Raw genomic sequence first — 20,107 nt, forward strand, 5'->3', positions numbered from 1 at the left:
AAAAAAATTGTTTATACTTATTGGTACATGAATAATTCCTAAATATAGAATTACTGTTTATTTTTAGAATATATTTTATTTATAGAGTAATATTTTTTTGTCTTCAGTCAATTGACTGGTCTGATGCCCTCTCCAAGATTCCCTATCTAGTGTCACTAGTTTCATTTCAGTATAGTCCCTACATCCTAGATCCCTAACAAGTTGTTTTACACTCCAAATATTGCCTGCCTACACAATTTTTCCCACCTATCTGTCCCTCCAATATCAAAGCAACTATTCCAGGATGCCTTAAGATGTAGCCATCTCTTCTTTTTCCAAATGCTTCTTTCTTCATCGATTTGCCGCAACACCTCTTCATTTGTCACTTTATCCACCCATGATTTTTTTAACATTCTCCTATAGCACTGCATTTCAAAAGCTTCTAATCTTTTCTTCTCAGATACTCTGATTGTCCAAGCTTCACTTCCATATAAAGCGACACTCCAAACATATACTTTCAAAAATTTTTTCCTGACATTTAAATTAATTTTTGATGTAAGCAAATTATATTTCTGACTGAAAGCTCGTTTCACCTGTGCTATTCAGCATTTCATATCACTCCTGCTTCGTCCATCTTTAGTAATTCTACTTCCCAAATAACAGAATTCTTCTATCTCCATAGTCTTTTCTCGTCCTATTTTTATATTCAGTTGTCCACCAATTTTATTTCTACTACATTTCATTACTTTCGTTTCGTTCTTGTTTATGTTCATGTGGTAGTTCTTCACATGAACTTTGGTGGGACTTCATCCATGCCATTCATTGGTACTTCTAAATCTTTTTTACTCTTAGCTAGAGTTACTAAATCATCTGCAAATTGTAGCATCTTTAACGTTTCACCTTGCACTGTTACTCCAGATCTAAACTCTTCTTTAATATCATTAACTGCTAGTTCTATGTAAAGATTAAAAAGTAACAGGGATAGGGAACATCCTTGTCTGACTCCCTTTTTGACTACTGCTTCTTTCTTATGCTCTTCGATTATACTGTTGCAGTCTGGTTCCTGTAAATGTTAATGATTGTTCTTCTATCTCTATACTTGAAACATACATTTTTTTAAATGCTGAACATCTTATTTCAGTCTACATTACCAAATGCCTTTTCTAAGTTTATAAATGTTGTGTATATTGGTCTGTTTTTCTTTAATCTTCCTTCTACTACTAATCTGAGGGCTGAAATTGCTTCCCTTGTCCCTATACCTTTCCTGAAACCAAATCGGTCTTCTCCTAACAATTCTTCCACTCTCCTCTCAATTCTTCTGTACAGAATTCTAGTTAAAATTTTTGATGCACGAGTAGTTAAGCTAACTGATCTGTATTCTTCACATCTATCTGCTCCTGCTTTCTTTGGTATCATGACAATAACACTCTTTTGAAATCTAACAGAACTTGCCCTTTTTTGTAAGTATTACACACCAGTTTGTATAATCCTTCTATCGCTTCCTCAACTGCACTGTGCAGAATTTCTTCAAGTATCCCATCTATCCCAAGAGCCTTTCTCCCATTCAAATCCTTTAATGCTTTATTAAATTCAGATCTTAGTATTTTATCTCCCTTTTCATCCTCTTCAACTTCCTCTTCTTCCCCTATAACACCAGTTTCTAATTCATATCTTCCATATAATTCTTCAATATATTCCACCCACCTATCAACCTTTTCTTTCGTATTAGAAATCAGTGTACCATCTTTATTTAACACATTATTATATTTTAACTTGTGAACCACACAATTCTCCTTAACTTTCCTGTATGCTCCATCTATTTTACCAATGATCATTTTTCTTTCTACTTTTCTTTAATCCACTTATCTTTTGCTAATTTGCATTTCTTGTTTATAATATTTTTTAATTGTCGCTAGGTCCTTTTTACCTTCTTCATCACTAGCATTCTTATACTTTCTACACTCATCCATCAGCTGCAATATATCCTCTGATATCCAGGGTTTTCTACCACTTCTCTTTGTTCCGCCTTAGTCACTTCTGCTGATTTAAGAATTTCCTTTTTAACATTCTCCCATTCTTCTTCTACAATTTCTACCTTATCTTTTTTACTTAGACCTCTTGCTAAGTACTCTTCAAGAATCTTCTTTACCTGCTCTTCTTCAAGCTTCTCTAAATTTCACCGATTCATCTGACACCTTTTCTTCAGGTTTATAAACCCCAATCTACATTTCATTATCACTAAAATATATTCACAATCAATGTCTGCCCCAGGATAAGCTTTGCAGTCGACGAGTTGATTTCTAAATCTTTGCTTAACCATAATATAATCTATCTGATACCTTGCAGTATCGCCTGGCTTTTTCCATGTGTATATTCTTCTATTATGATTTTTATACTGGGTGTTGGCAATTACTAAATTATACTTTATGCAAAACTCAAGAAGTTGGTCCCCTCTTTCATTCCTTTTGCTCAGCCCGTATTCACAATATTTCCTTCCTTGCCTGTTCCAATGCTTGCATTCCAATCTCCAACTATTATTAAATTTCCATCCCCTTTTTAAATGCTTCATCAATTTCTTTGTATACACACTATATCTCATCATGGGCACTTGTAGGCACATAGACATTAACAATAGTTGTTGGCTTAGGTTTTAATTTTATCCTGATTACAATGATTCTATCACTAAGCTTTTTGAAATATTCAACTCTCTTCTCTATCTTCTTGTTCATTACAAAACCTACTCCTGCCTGCCCTTTATTTGACACTGGGTTAATTATTCTAAAATCACCTGACCAAAAGTAATTTTCCTCTTCCCACCAAACCTTGCAAATTCCTACTACATCTACATTTAACCTCCCCATTTCCCTCTTTAAATTTTCTAACTTACCAATGTTTTATAGACTTCCAACATTCCACGCTCCAACTTGGAGAATAAATATTTTTAATTTTCTGGTTACCCCTTCCTTAGCAGTCTTCACTCAGAGATTGAATAGTTTACCTCCAGAATATTTAACCAAAGAAGGTGTCTCCATCTATGTTACATGAAAATGCAAAGAGCTATATTTTCTTGGAAAAAAAACAGCTGTAGTTTTCCATTACTTTCAGCTGCGCAGTACTCAGAAGATTGAGTGATGCTGATATGGCCTTTAAAGTCTTCCTGACCTATGTCCTTAACAGCTACTGAAAGAACTACTGCCTTCTTTCATGAATTATTCCTTAGTCTGGCTCTCAACAGATATCATTCCGATATGCTTGCACCTTCAGTCCAGTTATTCTGTATCACTGAGCACTCAAGTCCTCTCACCATCAGCATGGTCTCATATGATTCATAGAAGAGGCAATAATATTTAGTGAGTTAAATATAATTAATTTAAATTACCAACCTATAAAATTCTATAACCAACCTATTAAATAAATAGCCTATAAATTTATAAAAATTATAAAATTAACTAAAAAATCCTTACTGATCAGTATGGTTACTTTTGTTATTTAGCATATTATAGAGGTAGATAACTGCATAAAAAATATACACTTAACAGTTAATTATTTACTACTTCATTAATATAAATCATTACAAAGTGGCTATTTCTTAAGTTGAAAGAATAGACCAAAAGTTTCACATAATACATCCCTCCTGCATAAGATAAGCTTTGAGTGCAGTTTAAGTTATTTTTTGAAAAAATTAAATCAGCCAGTGCTAACTACAATCATAAAAATATCCATTTTTATACGTTTTTTTAGGATGAGATCAGGGAAGGGGCTGGCAGAAACCTACCACATAATGTCAGCAGCGTCTGAGATATATCAACAATCACCATCCATTCAATTATCCAATTTTACTGAACTTCAGAATTTATATGGTACCTGGTATATGAAAATGGATAAATTCATTTGGTTAAAATATTAGCCCACATAAAATTTGCAAAATGTGTAAACAACTCACTTTCAAATTAATGGAACTTTTTGTAAAGGCGTTTCAGAGTTGATTATTGGTTCCTTCTTCAGATTGATTATTCCATAGCTCTGTCGTTAGTTGGTCAATTGTAGAAACCCTGTTGTTTGTAACTCAATAATAATGCTCAACCTACATTCTGTTTTTTATCTTTACTAATGAACGTCATGTTTATTAAATTTGTCAAATTTTATATGTTTATAAATTTTGCATTGTTATTTAAGTTAATGAGATCTTGGTTTTCATGTGCTACCTATAAAATTTGAATTTTAAGATAATTTTTTTATATATATGTCCTGTTTCCATGACATGAATCCGTGAGATAAGTACAAAAATGCTGAATTTAGATGTGAAAAGGTGTAATAATTTTTTTTTAAATACTCCAGAACACTATTAAAAACTATATCGAGGGGTTTGAACATGTAAAAAGCAGAGCCAAAACATTATAAAAGAATTATGCAAAAAAATAAGACAAAAATCCCAGTTTTTCAACATGATTTTTCACAGTTCTGTAATATCTTGGAAAATATTGGATTTATCAGCATACTTCAACAGGTAAAATTTATTCAGTATGAAATTTCCTACAAGACTGGTTCGAAATCGAAAATTGGTTTTGAAAATCCCATTGCGATATTGGTTATGGGAAAACCAAATAATTGCAAAAACCAAAAAAAAAATTGATGAAAATTAATGATGTTAATTTGAAGTAATTATCTGTTAAAACAATTGTGCTTTGAAATTTTGGTTCTAAAATAAAAATCTCCTTATTTTTTTTTACTCTTCCTAATCTTTAATATTTAACTGAGCATTCATTTCTTACAGAATAACATAAAAATATTATAAAGAAACATTACATAATGTAGTTAAAAACCATTGTTTAAAAATTACTTTGAGTACATTATAAACTTTGGAAAATTATTGTATTCCGATGAAAATTATCTCTGACCTCTTGATCTTCTTGTTCCACTACTTTAATTTTTTTTTAAAAATCATCTCCATATGTGCAATAGAAGCTGAGAAATCACTAGTTTTTCAACATGATTTATTTTTGAAGATGCAGTTACTGAAGATCGGGCACTGTCCAAGCTCCCCCAATTCCACCTCTCACACTGAATGCCAACAATTTCACCTGCTATGAGACATTCTTTATTTTTCTTATCAAGCTTTAATACAATGCTTCAATTTAAAATTTCAACTAATGAAGTATGCTTACATATGTCGCACAATTTTTAATATTTGTTCCACCTCTCATAATTTATACTTAAACAAGCATCAACTTTGACATATTTTACTTCAGACTTAGTGAACAAATCTTCATGCAACAAAGATTAAAATGATCATTAACTTGTTTATTTTCATTACGCTACTTGAGTTTTGATAAAAGTCTTGAAATGCTAGATAATCTATTTATTTGTTGTTTTTTCAAAAAATGAAAAAATGATCAATACAACTATGGCATTTGGTAAAAAAAATCTCATGAAAAAATTGTCATATTTTTGAAGTCTCTGTTTGCTCCTGGGAATTTTTACAAAAAAAAAAAAAAAAGTTATTAATGCAGTACGTGATCTACCACTGTAGTTAGTTAGTTATTTCTTAGATGGCACCACTGAAATGTTCTATTAAAATAAGAAAATAAATAAATAAAATTATAAATATTATCTAACCAAACTTAACCTACGCTTGCTTCGCTTGCTAGTCAAGGTTTAGCAAGCAAAGTGAGCGTAGGCTAAGTTTGATTAGATTATATTTATAATTTCATTTATCTATTTTTTTTCTTATTTCAATATAGTGTTTCAGTGGTACCATCTAAGAACTAGCTACAGCGATAAATCACCTGCTACATTAATACCAAAAAAATATGATACATTATCAATTAACAAATTCCTTATGTAAAAACAATTTAGCTGATTTTGAAAATCAGTTATGATCTGTATTCAATTTTAAGAATTCAAATCTCAAAACAGAATTGTTTTAACAGATATTGAACTAAAACACATTAAAGTAACATTCTTTATCCATTCTTATTAATGACTTTCCCGATAACCAATATCTGAAATTGAATTTTCAATTTCAAACCAACGCTACCTTGAAGGAAATTTCAAATGAACAAATTTTGTCAGTTGAAACATGCTGACAAGACCAGCATTTTTCTAGATATTTCAGAAAAATACATATTTTCGCCTTACCTTTTTCATAACTTTTTCATTTGTTCATAACTTTTTTGGTTATAAATTTTACATGTCCAGGCCCCTCCAATATTGTTTCTAGTAGTATTCTTCAGTGTTACAAAAATAATCTACATTAAAACTCTTCACATCCATCCCAACTCATAATTCTCTTAGGCTAATTAGTAAATTACATTCTGTTGTGTCTAGTGTCTCCACTTGTTCTTTGTATCTATGGGTGAACATGTATCCAGTCTGACTAAGGTAATACTCAGAGAAACTATTGTAGTTTAATTTGTATACTATAGTGTTGTACTTGTCAGTATAAGTTTTTTTATTGTGTTGTATAACCTCGGAAATTTTATTTGTTGTTTTTCTCAAAACAACAAATATTTTCTTTAATGAAAAATTAACGGTTTTATATGACTGTTGGTTAGTAATATTAATGTTATGTATTTTCTTTGTCACATTTGTTTTCAATTTTGTTTTTTTAATTTATGCAGCATATATAAAGTGAGAGGTGGGTTGCAATTAACCAGATCATATGTTTTATTGTATAGAGTTTTTCAGTGCAGTTTGTGATGGACAAAAGAAAGTGTATTAGGCAGTGTAACATGTATAAGAAAGTTGTATTATTTTATTACCCAAACCTGTACAAAAATAATACAATGCCAGAATTTACAGAAAAATAATTTAAATTCTACCCATAAAACTTCTTAAATAAAATAAACTGCTGTGATGGTTATTTTTACAGCTACTTTTTCCTACGTCACTGAGCAAGAACAAATAAATAACTTTGTGGTAAAAGACCTACTGAAAAGTTCTATTGCATATAAATTACATAATGATTGACAATCAACACTAAAATATTATCAGCTGTGATGACACTTAATATAAATAAGACGTAAATAATGAATGATAACCTTTCACTGAATAAGAGTCCTGTTTGATCAACAAATTTTACTGAGATAAACAAACAAAAAAATAATAATACAATTAATATAAAATACTCACATGATTATCCTGACCATTATCTAATGAATTATCCAATGGCAAATCGCAACCAACTGGTAACTCCTCACATCCTAAGTCATTTAATGCCTTTTTTATAACATCTAACTGTCTTAGAAGACGCCTATTTTCTGCTCTTAATTCATGCATAGCTACATCACTGAAACATATTGTAAAGAAAAGAACAATAATTAATACCTTCAATGTTTGATAGCCATGTATGAAGCTAAGGCTGGTGGCAGGGATCTAGGACAGAATACATTACATGATATCTTACATAACAAGATTAATTGTTGTATTTCATTATAATACTTGAAAAGTAACTTCTCTTCATTTTTGACAATTTGCAAATAACAGGTACATATAAAAGAAATTAAGAACTACAGATACGAAGTAAAGAGAAAGGTACATGAAACAAGATAAACAATGATAAGCAAATTAATGTGTAATAAATCAACAAAATAGAAATTAAATATGTGAAAAAAATACACTGTTTGCTAATTGCTACATAATTTGAAAAACATAGTAAAATAAAACAGTAATAACAGCAGAAGATGTCTACTTCCACGGACACAACATCAAACAGATTACCACATAAATCTATTTTTAAATTTGTGCTTCTTTAGACAGTGTAACACTGAACACCTAAGGTATTTTTTGATTATTTGTTTGTAAGAGGTTTAATTTTGCAATTAACATTACTGAATTAATTCTACATGTTAATGGCTAAATCTGACAGAATAGAAAACAGAACTCTATTGAATGATTTGGATTAGATTAGAAAAAAATCTCATTAAAAATTTCAAATGATAGCTAATTATTTAATTAATCAATGGCAAAAAACAGATTGCAAAGTGTTTTACAGTATTTGATAAAAAAATTAAATATCCAAGAGCACATAATAAAAAATTCATAAAACATTTACACTCATATAATAAATTTTACCTAGTATCCTGAAGATGCAAAGCAGCTTGCTTCTCTTGACATTCTTTCAGCTTTACTTCAAGATCAACCATTCTAGAACGAACCCATTCTACGGTCAGATTGTCTACAGTTAATTGATTAGCTAAAAGTTTACCACTTGTATCATCAACTAAACTAGGATCAAAGCATAGTCGTACTGGTTCTGTTGGCTGTGTTCTGTAAAAATAAATAAAATACAATTTTTTTTTTAATTTTAATAAATACAAAATACTACTCTATATATATATATATATATATTTTTTTTTTTTTTTTTTGTTTTTTTTTTTTTTTACAGTAGGTAGTACATGCCACTATAATCTTCTTCATCTTAATTTATTTATCATTGAAAAGACTGGCAGCCATCATTCCTAAGTCATTCACAGCTGCTCTAAATAATTGATTTGTGTTCAATTAAGCCATTCTTTGAGGTTTCAAGCCATAATATTATTTTTTTGTCATACACCATACTTTCCATTAATCTTTCCTTGCAAAAACATGTTCTCTCATCACATGATCAAAGTATTCTAATTTACTTTTATAGTTGTTATTAATTTGCTTATTGTTATTTTTTCGTTGAGATTCTATGCAAGACCTCTTCATTCATACCTTAACTTGTCCAGACAATCTAACACCCTTCTGTATAACCACATCACAACGGCTTTGGAGTCTTTTTGGTATGGTTTTATTAAGGATTGATGCTTCTATTCATAAAGGGGAATCAGATGCATAGAGAATCATATCATTCAAATCTTTAATTTGTTGCTCTGATGCTTATAGCAGAAAAAGCTTTCTGTCTTATGAAATTTATTGTGATACATTTCTATCCTTGTTTTTATTTCTTTAATATAATTATGTGTTAATCTATGTTCCTAGATGTTTGTATTTATGTACTTGCTTGATGTAAGAGTAAAAATGTATTTTTAATTATATGTTATTATTTGAAGATTTAATAATAAACATGTATTCGATTTTTTTAAAATCATGTTTAATCCATATAGTTTGCTGTGTCTTTTTTATACTTGTTTTGATATCCTCTGGAGGTCTTTTTATGTTCCTTGCCAATAAGACTGTATCATTGGCAAATTGTATGTTATTAATAGGGATTCTGTTTATTCTAATGCCAACTGTTTCATCTCTAAGCAAAGATTACTTTGAACTACATATTACAAAGTGTGTTGATAATAGACTACACGTTTGTTTTTCTCCACGTTTTCTAGTAGAATATCTTTCATATATTTTCTTACGATACTAACAAGATGTTTGGTATATAGCCTCTCTATTATTCTCAAATTTCTATTTGTTTTTCTTTTAAAGTATAGTGAAAGATTATCTAAAACCATTACTTTTTCAGTAGCAAACCAAACAATTTTTTTTTAGTAGGAAAGACATATTTTTAGTGTAAGTGAAAATCACATTTGATTGGAATTATGTCTATTCATTTAGTATAGTTTTTTAGAAGCATGTTCAATTGTTTTTATATATTTCTTTATGTTTGAGAGAGGAAATATGTCATCCTTATTTCTTTATATTTAGAATATCAATGTTGTCATTAATGTTCCTGGATTTGTGATTTGTTCTAAATTGCAATTGACATATGTTAATAGTATGTAGCTATGGAATGATTTTAGTCATTTGTTACACTGTTTTCTGGAGCTGCTTATCAACTGTCCTAAGCAGAACACAAAAGTAATCAAAGCAGTTCAGTTTATATATGCTCTTAAGCATAACAAGAGAACAGTGTTTACTTTGTGATTATGTTGTGTATGTAACAGTTTGCTTTGTTCTTGTTCTCAAGAGAACACTGCATCCATTTTTTAAAATCTATTATCTATTTTCACTAAATCTGTATGTTATCATGTGTTTTTACATTTATATTTCAATTTTTTTTTTTTGTATTTATTTTGAATAACAGTACATCAATATATGTGTTACATTTATTTGTATGCTACGTACTTTATAGGTTGACTTTTTTATGTGATCTTCAGATGACACGAACATGTTGAATAGTTTGTGGATCATATATCTAAAAGAAGGTAGTTCAAGTAAAGTCGAGTGGTTTAAAGTTTGTAATTGAAAGAGTTCAACATTATTAATCTTCTGAAATTGTGTCTTTCTTGGTTATTTTTTATGATAAGGTCAAGAAGATGTATATTTTACACCATTTTCACTACTCAATATCATAGACAAACAACATGAAAAATAATTTGGGTATCTTATTGTATCAGTCAGTTCTAAAATTTACGAAAAAATAAATTTTATAATTTTTTTTACAAAACTCATAAATTAACTGATAATTTTTTAACAATGTTCTACACATAACAATTAAGCTGTTCAGACCACATAACTTGTACACAACTTTACATATTATTTTGCTTAAGGTTATTGTGAACTTTGATGAATCAATATGAATCAACATATTAGCTTTCAGAAAAGTTCAACCCACTGTCACACAATTTTCAGCTTTCACTTACTATTTTTATTCCCAGCTTAGTTGTTTTAAGCAAGTTTCTATTATAATCATTAATCAATAAATGCAAACGACATTAAATTAACAATCAATTAAACTGCAGCCATCGTAGATTAAATTCAGTGATTTATGCACATCAGTTTATTAATGAGAATTCTATAATTGGTAGTTTACCTTTCATTTATATTCCTTTGTCTTCTAAGAAAATTCTTCAAAAAAATTGAAGATATAAAAAATATAATAATAAACTAGAAAAAAACACTTAAATACAATTTGGGATTTAAAAAAAATTTCAAAAATATCCGCAAGCAGATTAAGCAATGGATAGTATTTAGAAATGATGATAGGATGATTTATAAGAGAACAAATATCTAAGGAAAAAAATTGTTAAATACAACAACAGGAAGAAAAAATGAATTAAAACAGCTTTTTAAAAAGAGTGAACAAGTTGAGAATCTATTTTATATCGATCAGGTGAAAAAAGGTTTATCTATTAAGATAATATTTAATAAAATTGGTATAAAACTATCACTTTCTATTAAAAGTGGATGAAAAAGATAGTATCACAATATGAGATGTTATCTTAAAGTTTTTAAAATCTTTTTCAGACTAGAAAACTACTTATATTTGGGTTAAGTTTTCTCAACACTTATATTTCATTTATATTAAGTTTTCACATACTTATATTTGATAAATTAGCTAACTCTTCATTTATTTCTTGTTACTCAATATATCAACCAAGATCAAAAATAGTTAACACATTCATGTATTTATACATTTTTTTTTATTCCTGTCTTAACAACTTTCTGTAATTTTTATACCCTTGATAATAGTGGATGATAGAACAACGAGTAAACATTAAATCTTTTTTAAATGATAAAAACCCTGCACAATATCCAAAAACGCTGACATTTATATAATAAAAGGCAAACTTTAAGAAGGTCATATCTGATATTCAAAAGCTAGACGATAAATGTAAACTTCTACATTACACTTCTGCAATATCTGCAGGCGAGACATCATAGAAACAGCCACATGAGTGATAGTATAATTAATGAGTGCTTCACACAACAACCTGCAAGGAAGATCATATAAACAGTTGTTTCTGGCCATTACTAACACAGCAGTTGTCCTCTACTTACTGGAATGATCTCTTGTAACCACTTCCTTTGCAAGAAATGAAATTGAAATCAAAGAGATAAACAATTTAAAAGCACTGAGGAAATTCAAAAAAAATTTTAAGACATAATGTACAAACAAAACAAAACTTCAGAGCATGTCTAGCAAGTGGAAGAAATACAGATATAATTGTTACAATTTCCAAGGTATTATATACAAACTGTTATCAACTTATATCAAATCTTTAGAAAAACTTAGTTTCTTAATGAAATAATAAATAATTAATGGGATTTTGGGGGGTAGGAAATGTATTAAAGTGGCAGATGTTCTACAGAAAGCAAAAAAAGATTAATTACACAACTTTAAAAACAATATTGTAGAAGGAAGTTGAAAATGGAAAAAATAAGCGAGTGCATAATACTTACTTATTCTTCTCAGTAAAGTCTTTATACTCTTCAGTCGTTTTTATTATTTCTAAATGACCTTCAGTCCGGGTATTCACTTCACTAAATTGATGTGATGCAAAATTCCACAATCTTGCCAATTCTCGCATGATACTTCTCCTATATTACAAAATCAGAAAAATATTTTTTTTTTTCAAATTAGTATAAGTACATTTTTATAAAAAAGATTCATAAAAAATAAAATAAGACTCTTGATAATATATCCTAAAAAGTAATGTATCCTAAAAGTAGAAGATAATCCATACTACACAATAATAATAAAAAATGTCTATTTTGTTAATAGTATTAATTTTGGGTAAATAAAAAACAAAAAAAATTTAATTTTTAATAAATTGGAAGCTGAATAGAATGAATAATGGATGGAATGAATAGATAAATGATATGTGAACAAATTTGAGAGACTGTCAAGAACTGAACCTGAGAATCTTAAGTCAGAATATTAATTAATAAATTCATAAATTTTAAAACTAACTCATCAAATTTCATCAAACATCCTCACCTTAATATGCCATTTAAATAATTAAAACAGCTTTTATAAAAAAATAAATGTTAAAAAACTGGTAATTTTACAAAAGTATAGTTACAAAACAAATAAATACTGCAATTTTCTTACAAAAAAGCCACCAGAAAGGATCATATTAATTTTTTTTTGTTTGAAAGTATTCAAAACCAGTTTTTTCAACAACATAATTTTTCAACGCAAATTAACTTTTTGATTTTTGAGGTTTGACTAAACTTGACAAATTTTTCTTGTATAACATAACTAATAAAGGAAGTTATTCTAATTGTCCCATTGTGAGTTTTTTTTATTTAGTTCACTTAAAGAATTTGTTGAATGAAAAATTACATTGTATTCACATATGATATGAAGATTTTTTTCAGTTTGTTATAGTATTGATACAAATCCCGTTGTCATTCTGATATTCAAATCAATTTTGTGTGAAAATTATTTTATAAATTTAAGGTAAAAAAAAACATAGAATAACCCCCACATCGGAGAACCTTAGCTCACACTCTATATGTCTCTACATCGCTTCTTTGCTCTGCTTTTACTTTCATCAAGATGTCAGTTTTTCATTTTTTGAAAATAGCTCCTTTTTTCATATGGACATCATAATTTTAGACTCACTTAAATGTGACATAAATATAAAACTAGAAGAAAGAAAAAAACAACTTCAAAAACATACTAAAAAGTAAAAATAAAAGTCATTCTATTATTTACATTTCAACTTTTGTAGTTTCTCATTTAATGTAGCCTATTAAAAGTCAAAATTAACTCTCAAGAATAAGAGTTATCAATTTAATAAGAACTGAAAATTTATTTTTAATTTTTAAAATAGTTTTAACAGTTACATTATTATTAGTACTACTTTAATTTAATATACATAAATATAATTTAAAATTTAAATGAACTATTTATTCACAAACTAAAGAGAATATTTACAATGATAATAATCACATGATGATGCATGTTCAGTCTTCTTACTAAAACATGTATATAACCTCAACAAAAACCTCATCAACTGACAAAACTGTCCTAAACAATGATTAAGCATAGTTTAAAACTGTTAACCAAGTGCTGTTTAAAATGTTTAAATGTTTTTAAATGAAAAGTATTTTTAAACAACAGTTGAAAACAGTTTTATACAATGTTTTTACTAAATTTAAGTATACCTTATTAAGAAATTTATTATTTTATTAAAATAATTTTTTTCATTTAATATTTTTCCTCTTTTTTCTTTATTTCCATTGAGTACTTTAGCAGAAAGGAGTTTTTATGAATAAATAATTAAAACATTAAAATTACCAAAATATATTTATTAAATCAGTAATTTAAATAGAATAATTATATTCTGCTGCTATGATGTAATTAACTATGCTATCTAATAAGAAAACTAAAAATGCTGTTTTAAACAGGGAAAGGGAATTACAGAATTACTATCATTTAAACACACTGTTTTGGCAATAAATAAATAATACATAAAAAAATATACATATACATACAATATTATCAAACACATATTCTTTCACACAGTAGAAAAAATTAAATAGAAAAAATAAACTTTGAACAAAATATTACAATATGGATACACATTTCTTTAATAAATGTCCTTTTGTACTGTTCACTTTATCACATTTAAATTTGTTAGGAAGTGTGATACAAAATAAATAAAAATATATGATGAATTATATCTTATGATAAGTGATGAATCAGTAATATAAAGTACAAAAAACAAATGGAACACAATGAATTACACTACTGAATGCTACTACTCCTGTTCTCACAAAATGAAGAAGAAATTGATTTAATTTTTTTTATTACAGCCTAAACTACATTTAGTACAATACACATTCCAAAATGTGTTCAGTACTGAATACCAGTCCAAGAAATATATGTACTAAATTTAAGAAACCACAATATGTGGGGTTTTCCTGGTATTCTTAACCACAAAAGTTGAAAAAGTTTTCCGTTAGTTGAATATATTTAATTATAAGCAATTAATTATTTTATCTAAGTAAAATACAACTTATCCATTTGAGGTCCACCCACTTTAAAATCTACTAATGGAATATTTTTTTTGTAAAGTGAAAGTCAGAAGAGAAAGTTATGTTGAATTTTTAAAACACAACACTAAAATAATTACAGTATTACAGAATTATATAATTAACAAATATAATGGAAATATTTTGTATATGATTGTCAGGTTTTTTATCCTGTTTCAATATCAAAAAGGCATTTCATTATGTCATAGGAAGTTGACATTCTATATATACTGTCACTCAACCAAATGATAGAATAACAAAAATGATATTGAAATATTTTCTTTTGTACAATGATATAATGTCTGTAAACAGCACTTACATAATGTAATGAGCTCAGTAATTTAGGCTTTGTATAGAACAGATTTAAAATTCAAAAAGGCTAAAAATAAAAACTCAGTACAGATCTACAACCTCCACGTAAGAAACAACTCACAGGGAAAGTTCAAAGAGCTGCTTCACAGGCTATTGCTTCTCCAACTATCCAGAGTTCAGCAGTTGACCCAATTCTCATAATACTTAGTAAAGAAACGAATCAAGAATAAGGAAAGGAGTTTTTTGGTAAAGGGAATAAATGATAAACCAATAGAAGGCCTGCAAGCCCCAAGGAGATCAAAGTACAATGCATTTGGAAAGTCACTGTGCAGTATGGTTTAGAATTATGTGGTGCATTCTGTTCTTTCAGTGTTAAGTTGGTTGCCCTGTGGGTTCGTCGAGCATTGCTCAGTAGTATACCAAAATGTTGGTTGTTGAATTGTAATTGAGCATGCTTTATTTTGTTAATCAGAATCAATAGTTGCGAGAAACATAATGGTTCTTTCGGTAGAAGAACACATTTTTCTCGTTCACAAACACAACTTTCGTAAAAGTGATAAGTTTACTGATTTAATGAAGCACAAGTTTTCTGAAAAGTATCCAGATATTCTTGTTTCTCCCACAATGCAGTTTGAACTCTTATTGAAAAATATCGGGCAGCAGGCTCTATCGAAGATGCTAATCGAAGTGGAAGACCACCTAAACTAAACAAACAGAAAATTCTTGATATATCGGATGCTATGGCCCGAAAGTCCTTCAAAGTCAATGTGTAAGTTAGTACAGCAGCAAGATATCTGACTTGTAAAGCTATAAGAAAAGAAATGACACTTTTCCTCTACAAAGTTATCCTACTTGTTATCCTACATAAAGAACTGACACTTTTCATCTACAAAGTGTTCAAAGTGAAACTTTTTACAAAGTGTGTGTTCAAGAACTTAAACTTACAGATCATGGCAAAAGACTAAATTACTGTCAATGGTTTAAACGTTTTATTGAACAAAATTCCATAGGTATCCTTGACATTACGTTTTTTATAGATGAAGTGTTGTTTCATCTGGGAGGGTATATTAAGTCTCAAAATACACAACTGTGATCAACAACTGACTCTCATGAATTACACGAACAATCTTTACCTGAAGTGAAAATTGGAGTCTGAGTTGGTGTGAGTAGAATGTTTATTGTGAGTCCAATCTTTTTTTAAAAAATACTTTTAATAGTGTTTATTGTACTGTTTTAACAAACTTCATTAGTCAGTTAACAGAAGCATAAATCAATCACAGTTGGTTCAAACAAGATGGCGCCACAGTACTCACAGCTAGTAAATCAATGACTTTTTTATGAAATGTCTCTGGTGGACGAATCATTTCCATCATTATGATGTACAATCTTCGATTGTTCAAAATAATCCATACAGGAGTGCATCCACAGTAGTCTCTTATAATTACATTTTAGGCATGATTTTTCTTTTTTACTAAACCATCAACAGAACTGAACTCAACGCAATACTTCAGCTTAGAGCCATATACTTCTGTTGCTATTTTTAATAAATTTCTGCAAAAATCTACCTAAATCTAAAACTGAAATATCTTCTCACCAGTTTACTTGTATTTAAAATACAATTAAACTACTTTCTTTTATGGATACAATATTTGTTGATGAATTTTTAAACAATGCTAATTAAAAAAAAAAAAAATTATTCATATCTTGTTCAACAAATACATAAATGTATTTAAAATAATTTTAAGAAAATTAATTAATAATAAGTTTAAATTTATTAATTAAAAATTAATAAAACCTTATCATTATTTCAAGAATTTGTATTTAAATAATCAATATAGACTTTAATTACATCTTTTTCTTATAATTTATTCTTACAGTTACAATTTATTTTATATTGATGTGATCTAATAATAATTACATTATAATGTTTCAGTAAGAATAAAGAATTATTTATTTACTCATAGATAAGGGATGTGGCTTAAAATATTGATATTATCAAAAGTTTTCTTCTTTAGAATGGTCAATTCTTAGGAGATGATAAAAATATATCTTGCATAAATTAAGTATTCTTAATATAATAAAAATATCACTTTTTCTAAAACCATACAAACCAAACGTAGGAGATAGAACATTGAATTTCTGAATTTTAATCTTTAAAGTCAGAGTTCAAATTCCTAAAGCAGTATCCTACTTTTTTTTTTAATTTTTGGCATACAACCAGGAAAACTTTATGATCCTGATATTATTAAAACTGGAATTATATTAAAAAAGAACAAGGGAAATAAGTATAAAATAAAAGTTTTAGGTAATACAGAACATCTTCCTTTTGAACTCTACTGAGAGTTGGTTTAATGCACCTACTGTAAGGATCAATCCACTAATGTATTCTTCAAGATCAAAAACAAAAATCTTGAATTTTTTTTATTACAGGGAATCTTTTCCCTTATATCTTTCTTGTGTTCTCTTTTTTAAACAGAATTCATCTGTATCTTTTTTTCTGTTCCTCAAGTATTACCTTGTATACTTCAACTGCCCTTATACTCTTTTATTCTTTATGTGCTTGTTTTTCCCCCCCAATATTTTCATTAGTATATTCTTTATAAACTTCTGATAACTTTTTTCATTAATGGATTGTTATACCAAAAATTGGCTTTGCATTAATATGAGTCACATTGATCAATATTTTTAAAATGAGAACGTGCTTTGAAATAAAGAAAAATAAACTATTTAAATAATTTTATAAAAATTACCTGCAACTGTCATTCTTATGGACAAAAAAGTAAATCCTACACAAATATATCAAAAAATTCAGTTTGAAATGTTGGAAAATAGAGGATGTATCATTTTCCATTTGGTTTGGTCTGGTTGTCTTATTAACAAAAATGAATTTTATTTATGTTTTTCTAGTTTTCATTAATTAACTCAATAAATATATATAATTAAGATTAAAATTAAATAATTAAAATTCTACTGTTACAATCTCAAAAACAGAAATAAATCTACATCAGCATAAAATCATTAACTAACAACCCAAATAAATTAAACTTATAACTAATTTTAAAAATGAACTAAAAGGTTTAAAATAATTAATTTGTTGAACTTAACCTATTACTTTTCTTAAAATGTTGAAGACAGCATAAAAAGGTTAGTAACTGACCCTTAATTTGGTCCAACTTAAGTAAAAAAGTTGGTTTCAAAAAATTCAAAATTAAAAAACTAAAATAAAAATTACAATTATTTGTTTACTTTTTAGTACATTTTTAGGTTTTGTTTTCTGTTACACCAACTGTGGACCATGCAAATATTATTCATCTCATTTCTTTTTCTTTCTCCCAATATTTTTCATTCTTTCCGTATGATTAGTCTTACTCTCTTTCGACCATTTCATTTTACTGTGATTCGTTTCCTTCCTCACCATTTCAAACTCAACTTCATGGATTTTTTGTTTCAATAACTTTCTATCGTTCATTTCCTGTTCTTGAATCCCTAGGTTCTATAATCCTTTTTTCATTTGTTGTATCCATAGTTGCTCTTTTGTTCCCAGAGCTTAATAAATATTTGCTTATTTAATCCATTCTGTGCACATGCCCCGGAAACCTCAGTCTTTAGTCCTTCAAGCCTCAGTCTCTCATTTTATCACTTTTTCAATATCCTCTATTTCTTCTTACAGTTCTTGGTTGGATTTTAATTTATATCTTTCTGTTATTTTCTTTGGGTTTATCCGATTGTTTTCAATTTTGTCTCTATTTTATTTAACAGTTCCAGTTAGTAAGAAGTAACTTTCACTTCTGTATATTACTATTCGTCTCACCCTGTGGCATAATGTGTAAGTTTGACTCTTTTTGGGAGGTTTTTTTTATTGTAAATATCTTTCTTTGGTAAGGAAACATAATTTATCTAATTTGTTTCTTCATTCTTCTGTTGCCGCTCTACCATACTATTGTAGTTGCCTTTTTTATTATTTATTCTTTTACTTTATTTTGTAATTTTATTTAACCATTAAGTAAGGGTAGTCTTATAAAAGCAGTATTTGTATTTTAAAAAAAAGCCATTTACAAGAAATACAAGTATCTGAAATGGACATCATGACAAAATAGGAAAAGGAACGTTAAGAAACATACAAAAACACAGACTACTACTGATCATGAACTGAGGCTCCCTATAGTGTAGGAATATGTATTATTCTTATAACTTAAAATATATGCTACATGCTATGCTTACTGTCGGTGAGCAAGATGCTAGCAGATTGATGTTGGTGGAAATTTGGCTTTCTTTTGGCCACAACTCACAGGCGGCTATAAAAAAAAGGCTGAATGGCACAGTGAAAGCATTCCATTGCCAACCTCCACCAGGATCAGAACAAGAAGATGTTCCCTGGCCAACCAAATATGGGACCTCCCGATGGATGCCAACATCCCGCCACAGCAGCAGGTCTGGCCAGCCCGCCAAGGGAGTCACTGGACGTAAATTGTACCTTTCCCACCCTAGCTTTCCAGGCTTCAAGCACCCTGGGTGGCAGGCCCACCAGCAGAAGCCAACCCAGCGTGGAATTGCTAGAGAACCTTCTCAGCCAAACCGGCAGAAGACGACTGTCAGCGACCCAACACTGCCATGCAGTAAAGGGGGCACAACTGCTGCTGAGGGAAAGCTCAGTCCAATTCCAGTAGATGAGCTGCAAATCCTCAACTGCAGCCAAACTGACATCACTGGAGAGAACCCGACAGTCCTTCTCAGGGCTACCTCCCAAACACCCAAAAGGCCCTTTTCAGGGCCATCACTAAAAAAACCTCAAACAACTCTTCTCAGGGCTACTATAAGATTCTAAAGTGTCATGTGCCATCAAAGCCATTCAATGACAATGTATGTAAATATAGGTCTAAAACAACTTTTACATATTTATTTAGGCAAATTAAAAAACAATTTCACTATTTTTTTAAAAAACAATTTTAATATGAGAATGATATTAGACTAAATATTCTTAAGATGGTAAAAATTAACACAAAACAGTGATAAAAACAAGCAAAAACTTCATATCATCTTAAGGGTCTAAGTAATGATTTGTTTTTAAAAATCTTCCAGTTATGTGAAAAAAAACTTAACACAGGATCGCCAGAGGAACTTAATCAACAAA

General features: G+C 28.8%; 1 protein-coding gene across 5 annotated transcripts in view; it reads right to left on the bottom strand.

The window, feature by feature from the left end:
- The window catches only part of FER (tyrosine-protein kinase Fer), a 304,551-nt gene that overhangs the window by 46,944 nt on the left and 237,500 nt on the right, over positions 1-20,107 (bottom strand). For all 5 annotated transcript variants that reach the window (XM_075374734.1, XM_075374737.1, XM_075374735.1 and 2 more), the window contains 3 exons: positions 12,082-12,219; positions 8,053-8,247; positions 7,111-7,267 (listed from right to left, as the gene is read on the bottom strand). In XM_075374734.1, coding sequence (XP_075230849.1) covers positions 7,111-7,267; positions 8,053-8,247; positions 12,082-12,219 — 490 coding nt within the window. The remainder of the gene's footprint in view (positions 1-7,110; positions 7,268-8,052; positions 8,248-12,081; positions 12,220-20,107) is intronic.

The sequence above is a fragment of the Lycorma delicatula genome, chromosome 9, assembly GCF_047948215.1.
Source record: "Lycorma delicatula isolate Av1 chromosome 9, ASM4794821v1, whole genome shotgun sequence".
NCBI lineage: Eukaryota > Metazoa > Arthropoda > Insecta > Hemiptera > Fulgoridae > Lycorma > Lycorma delicatula.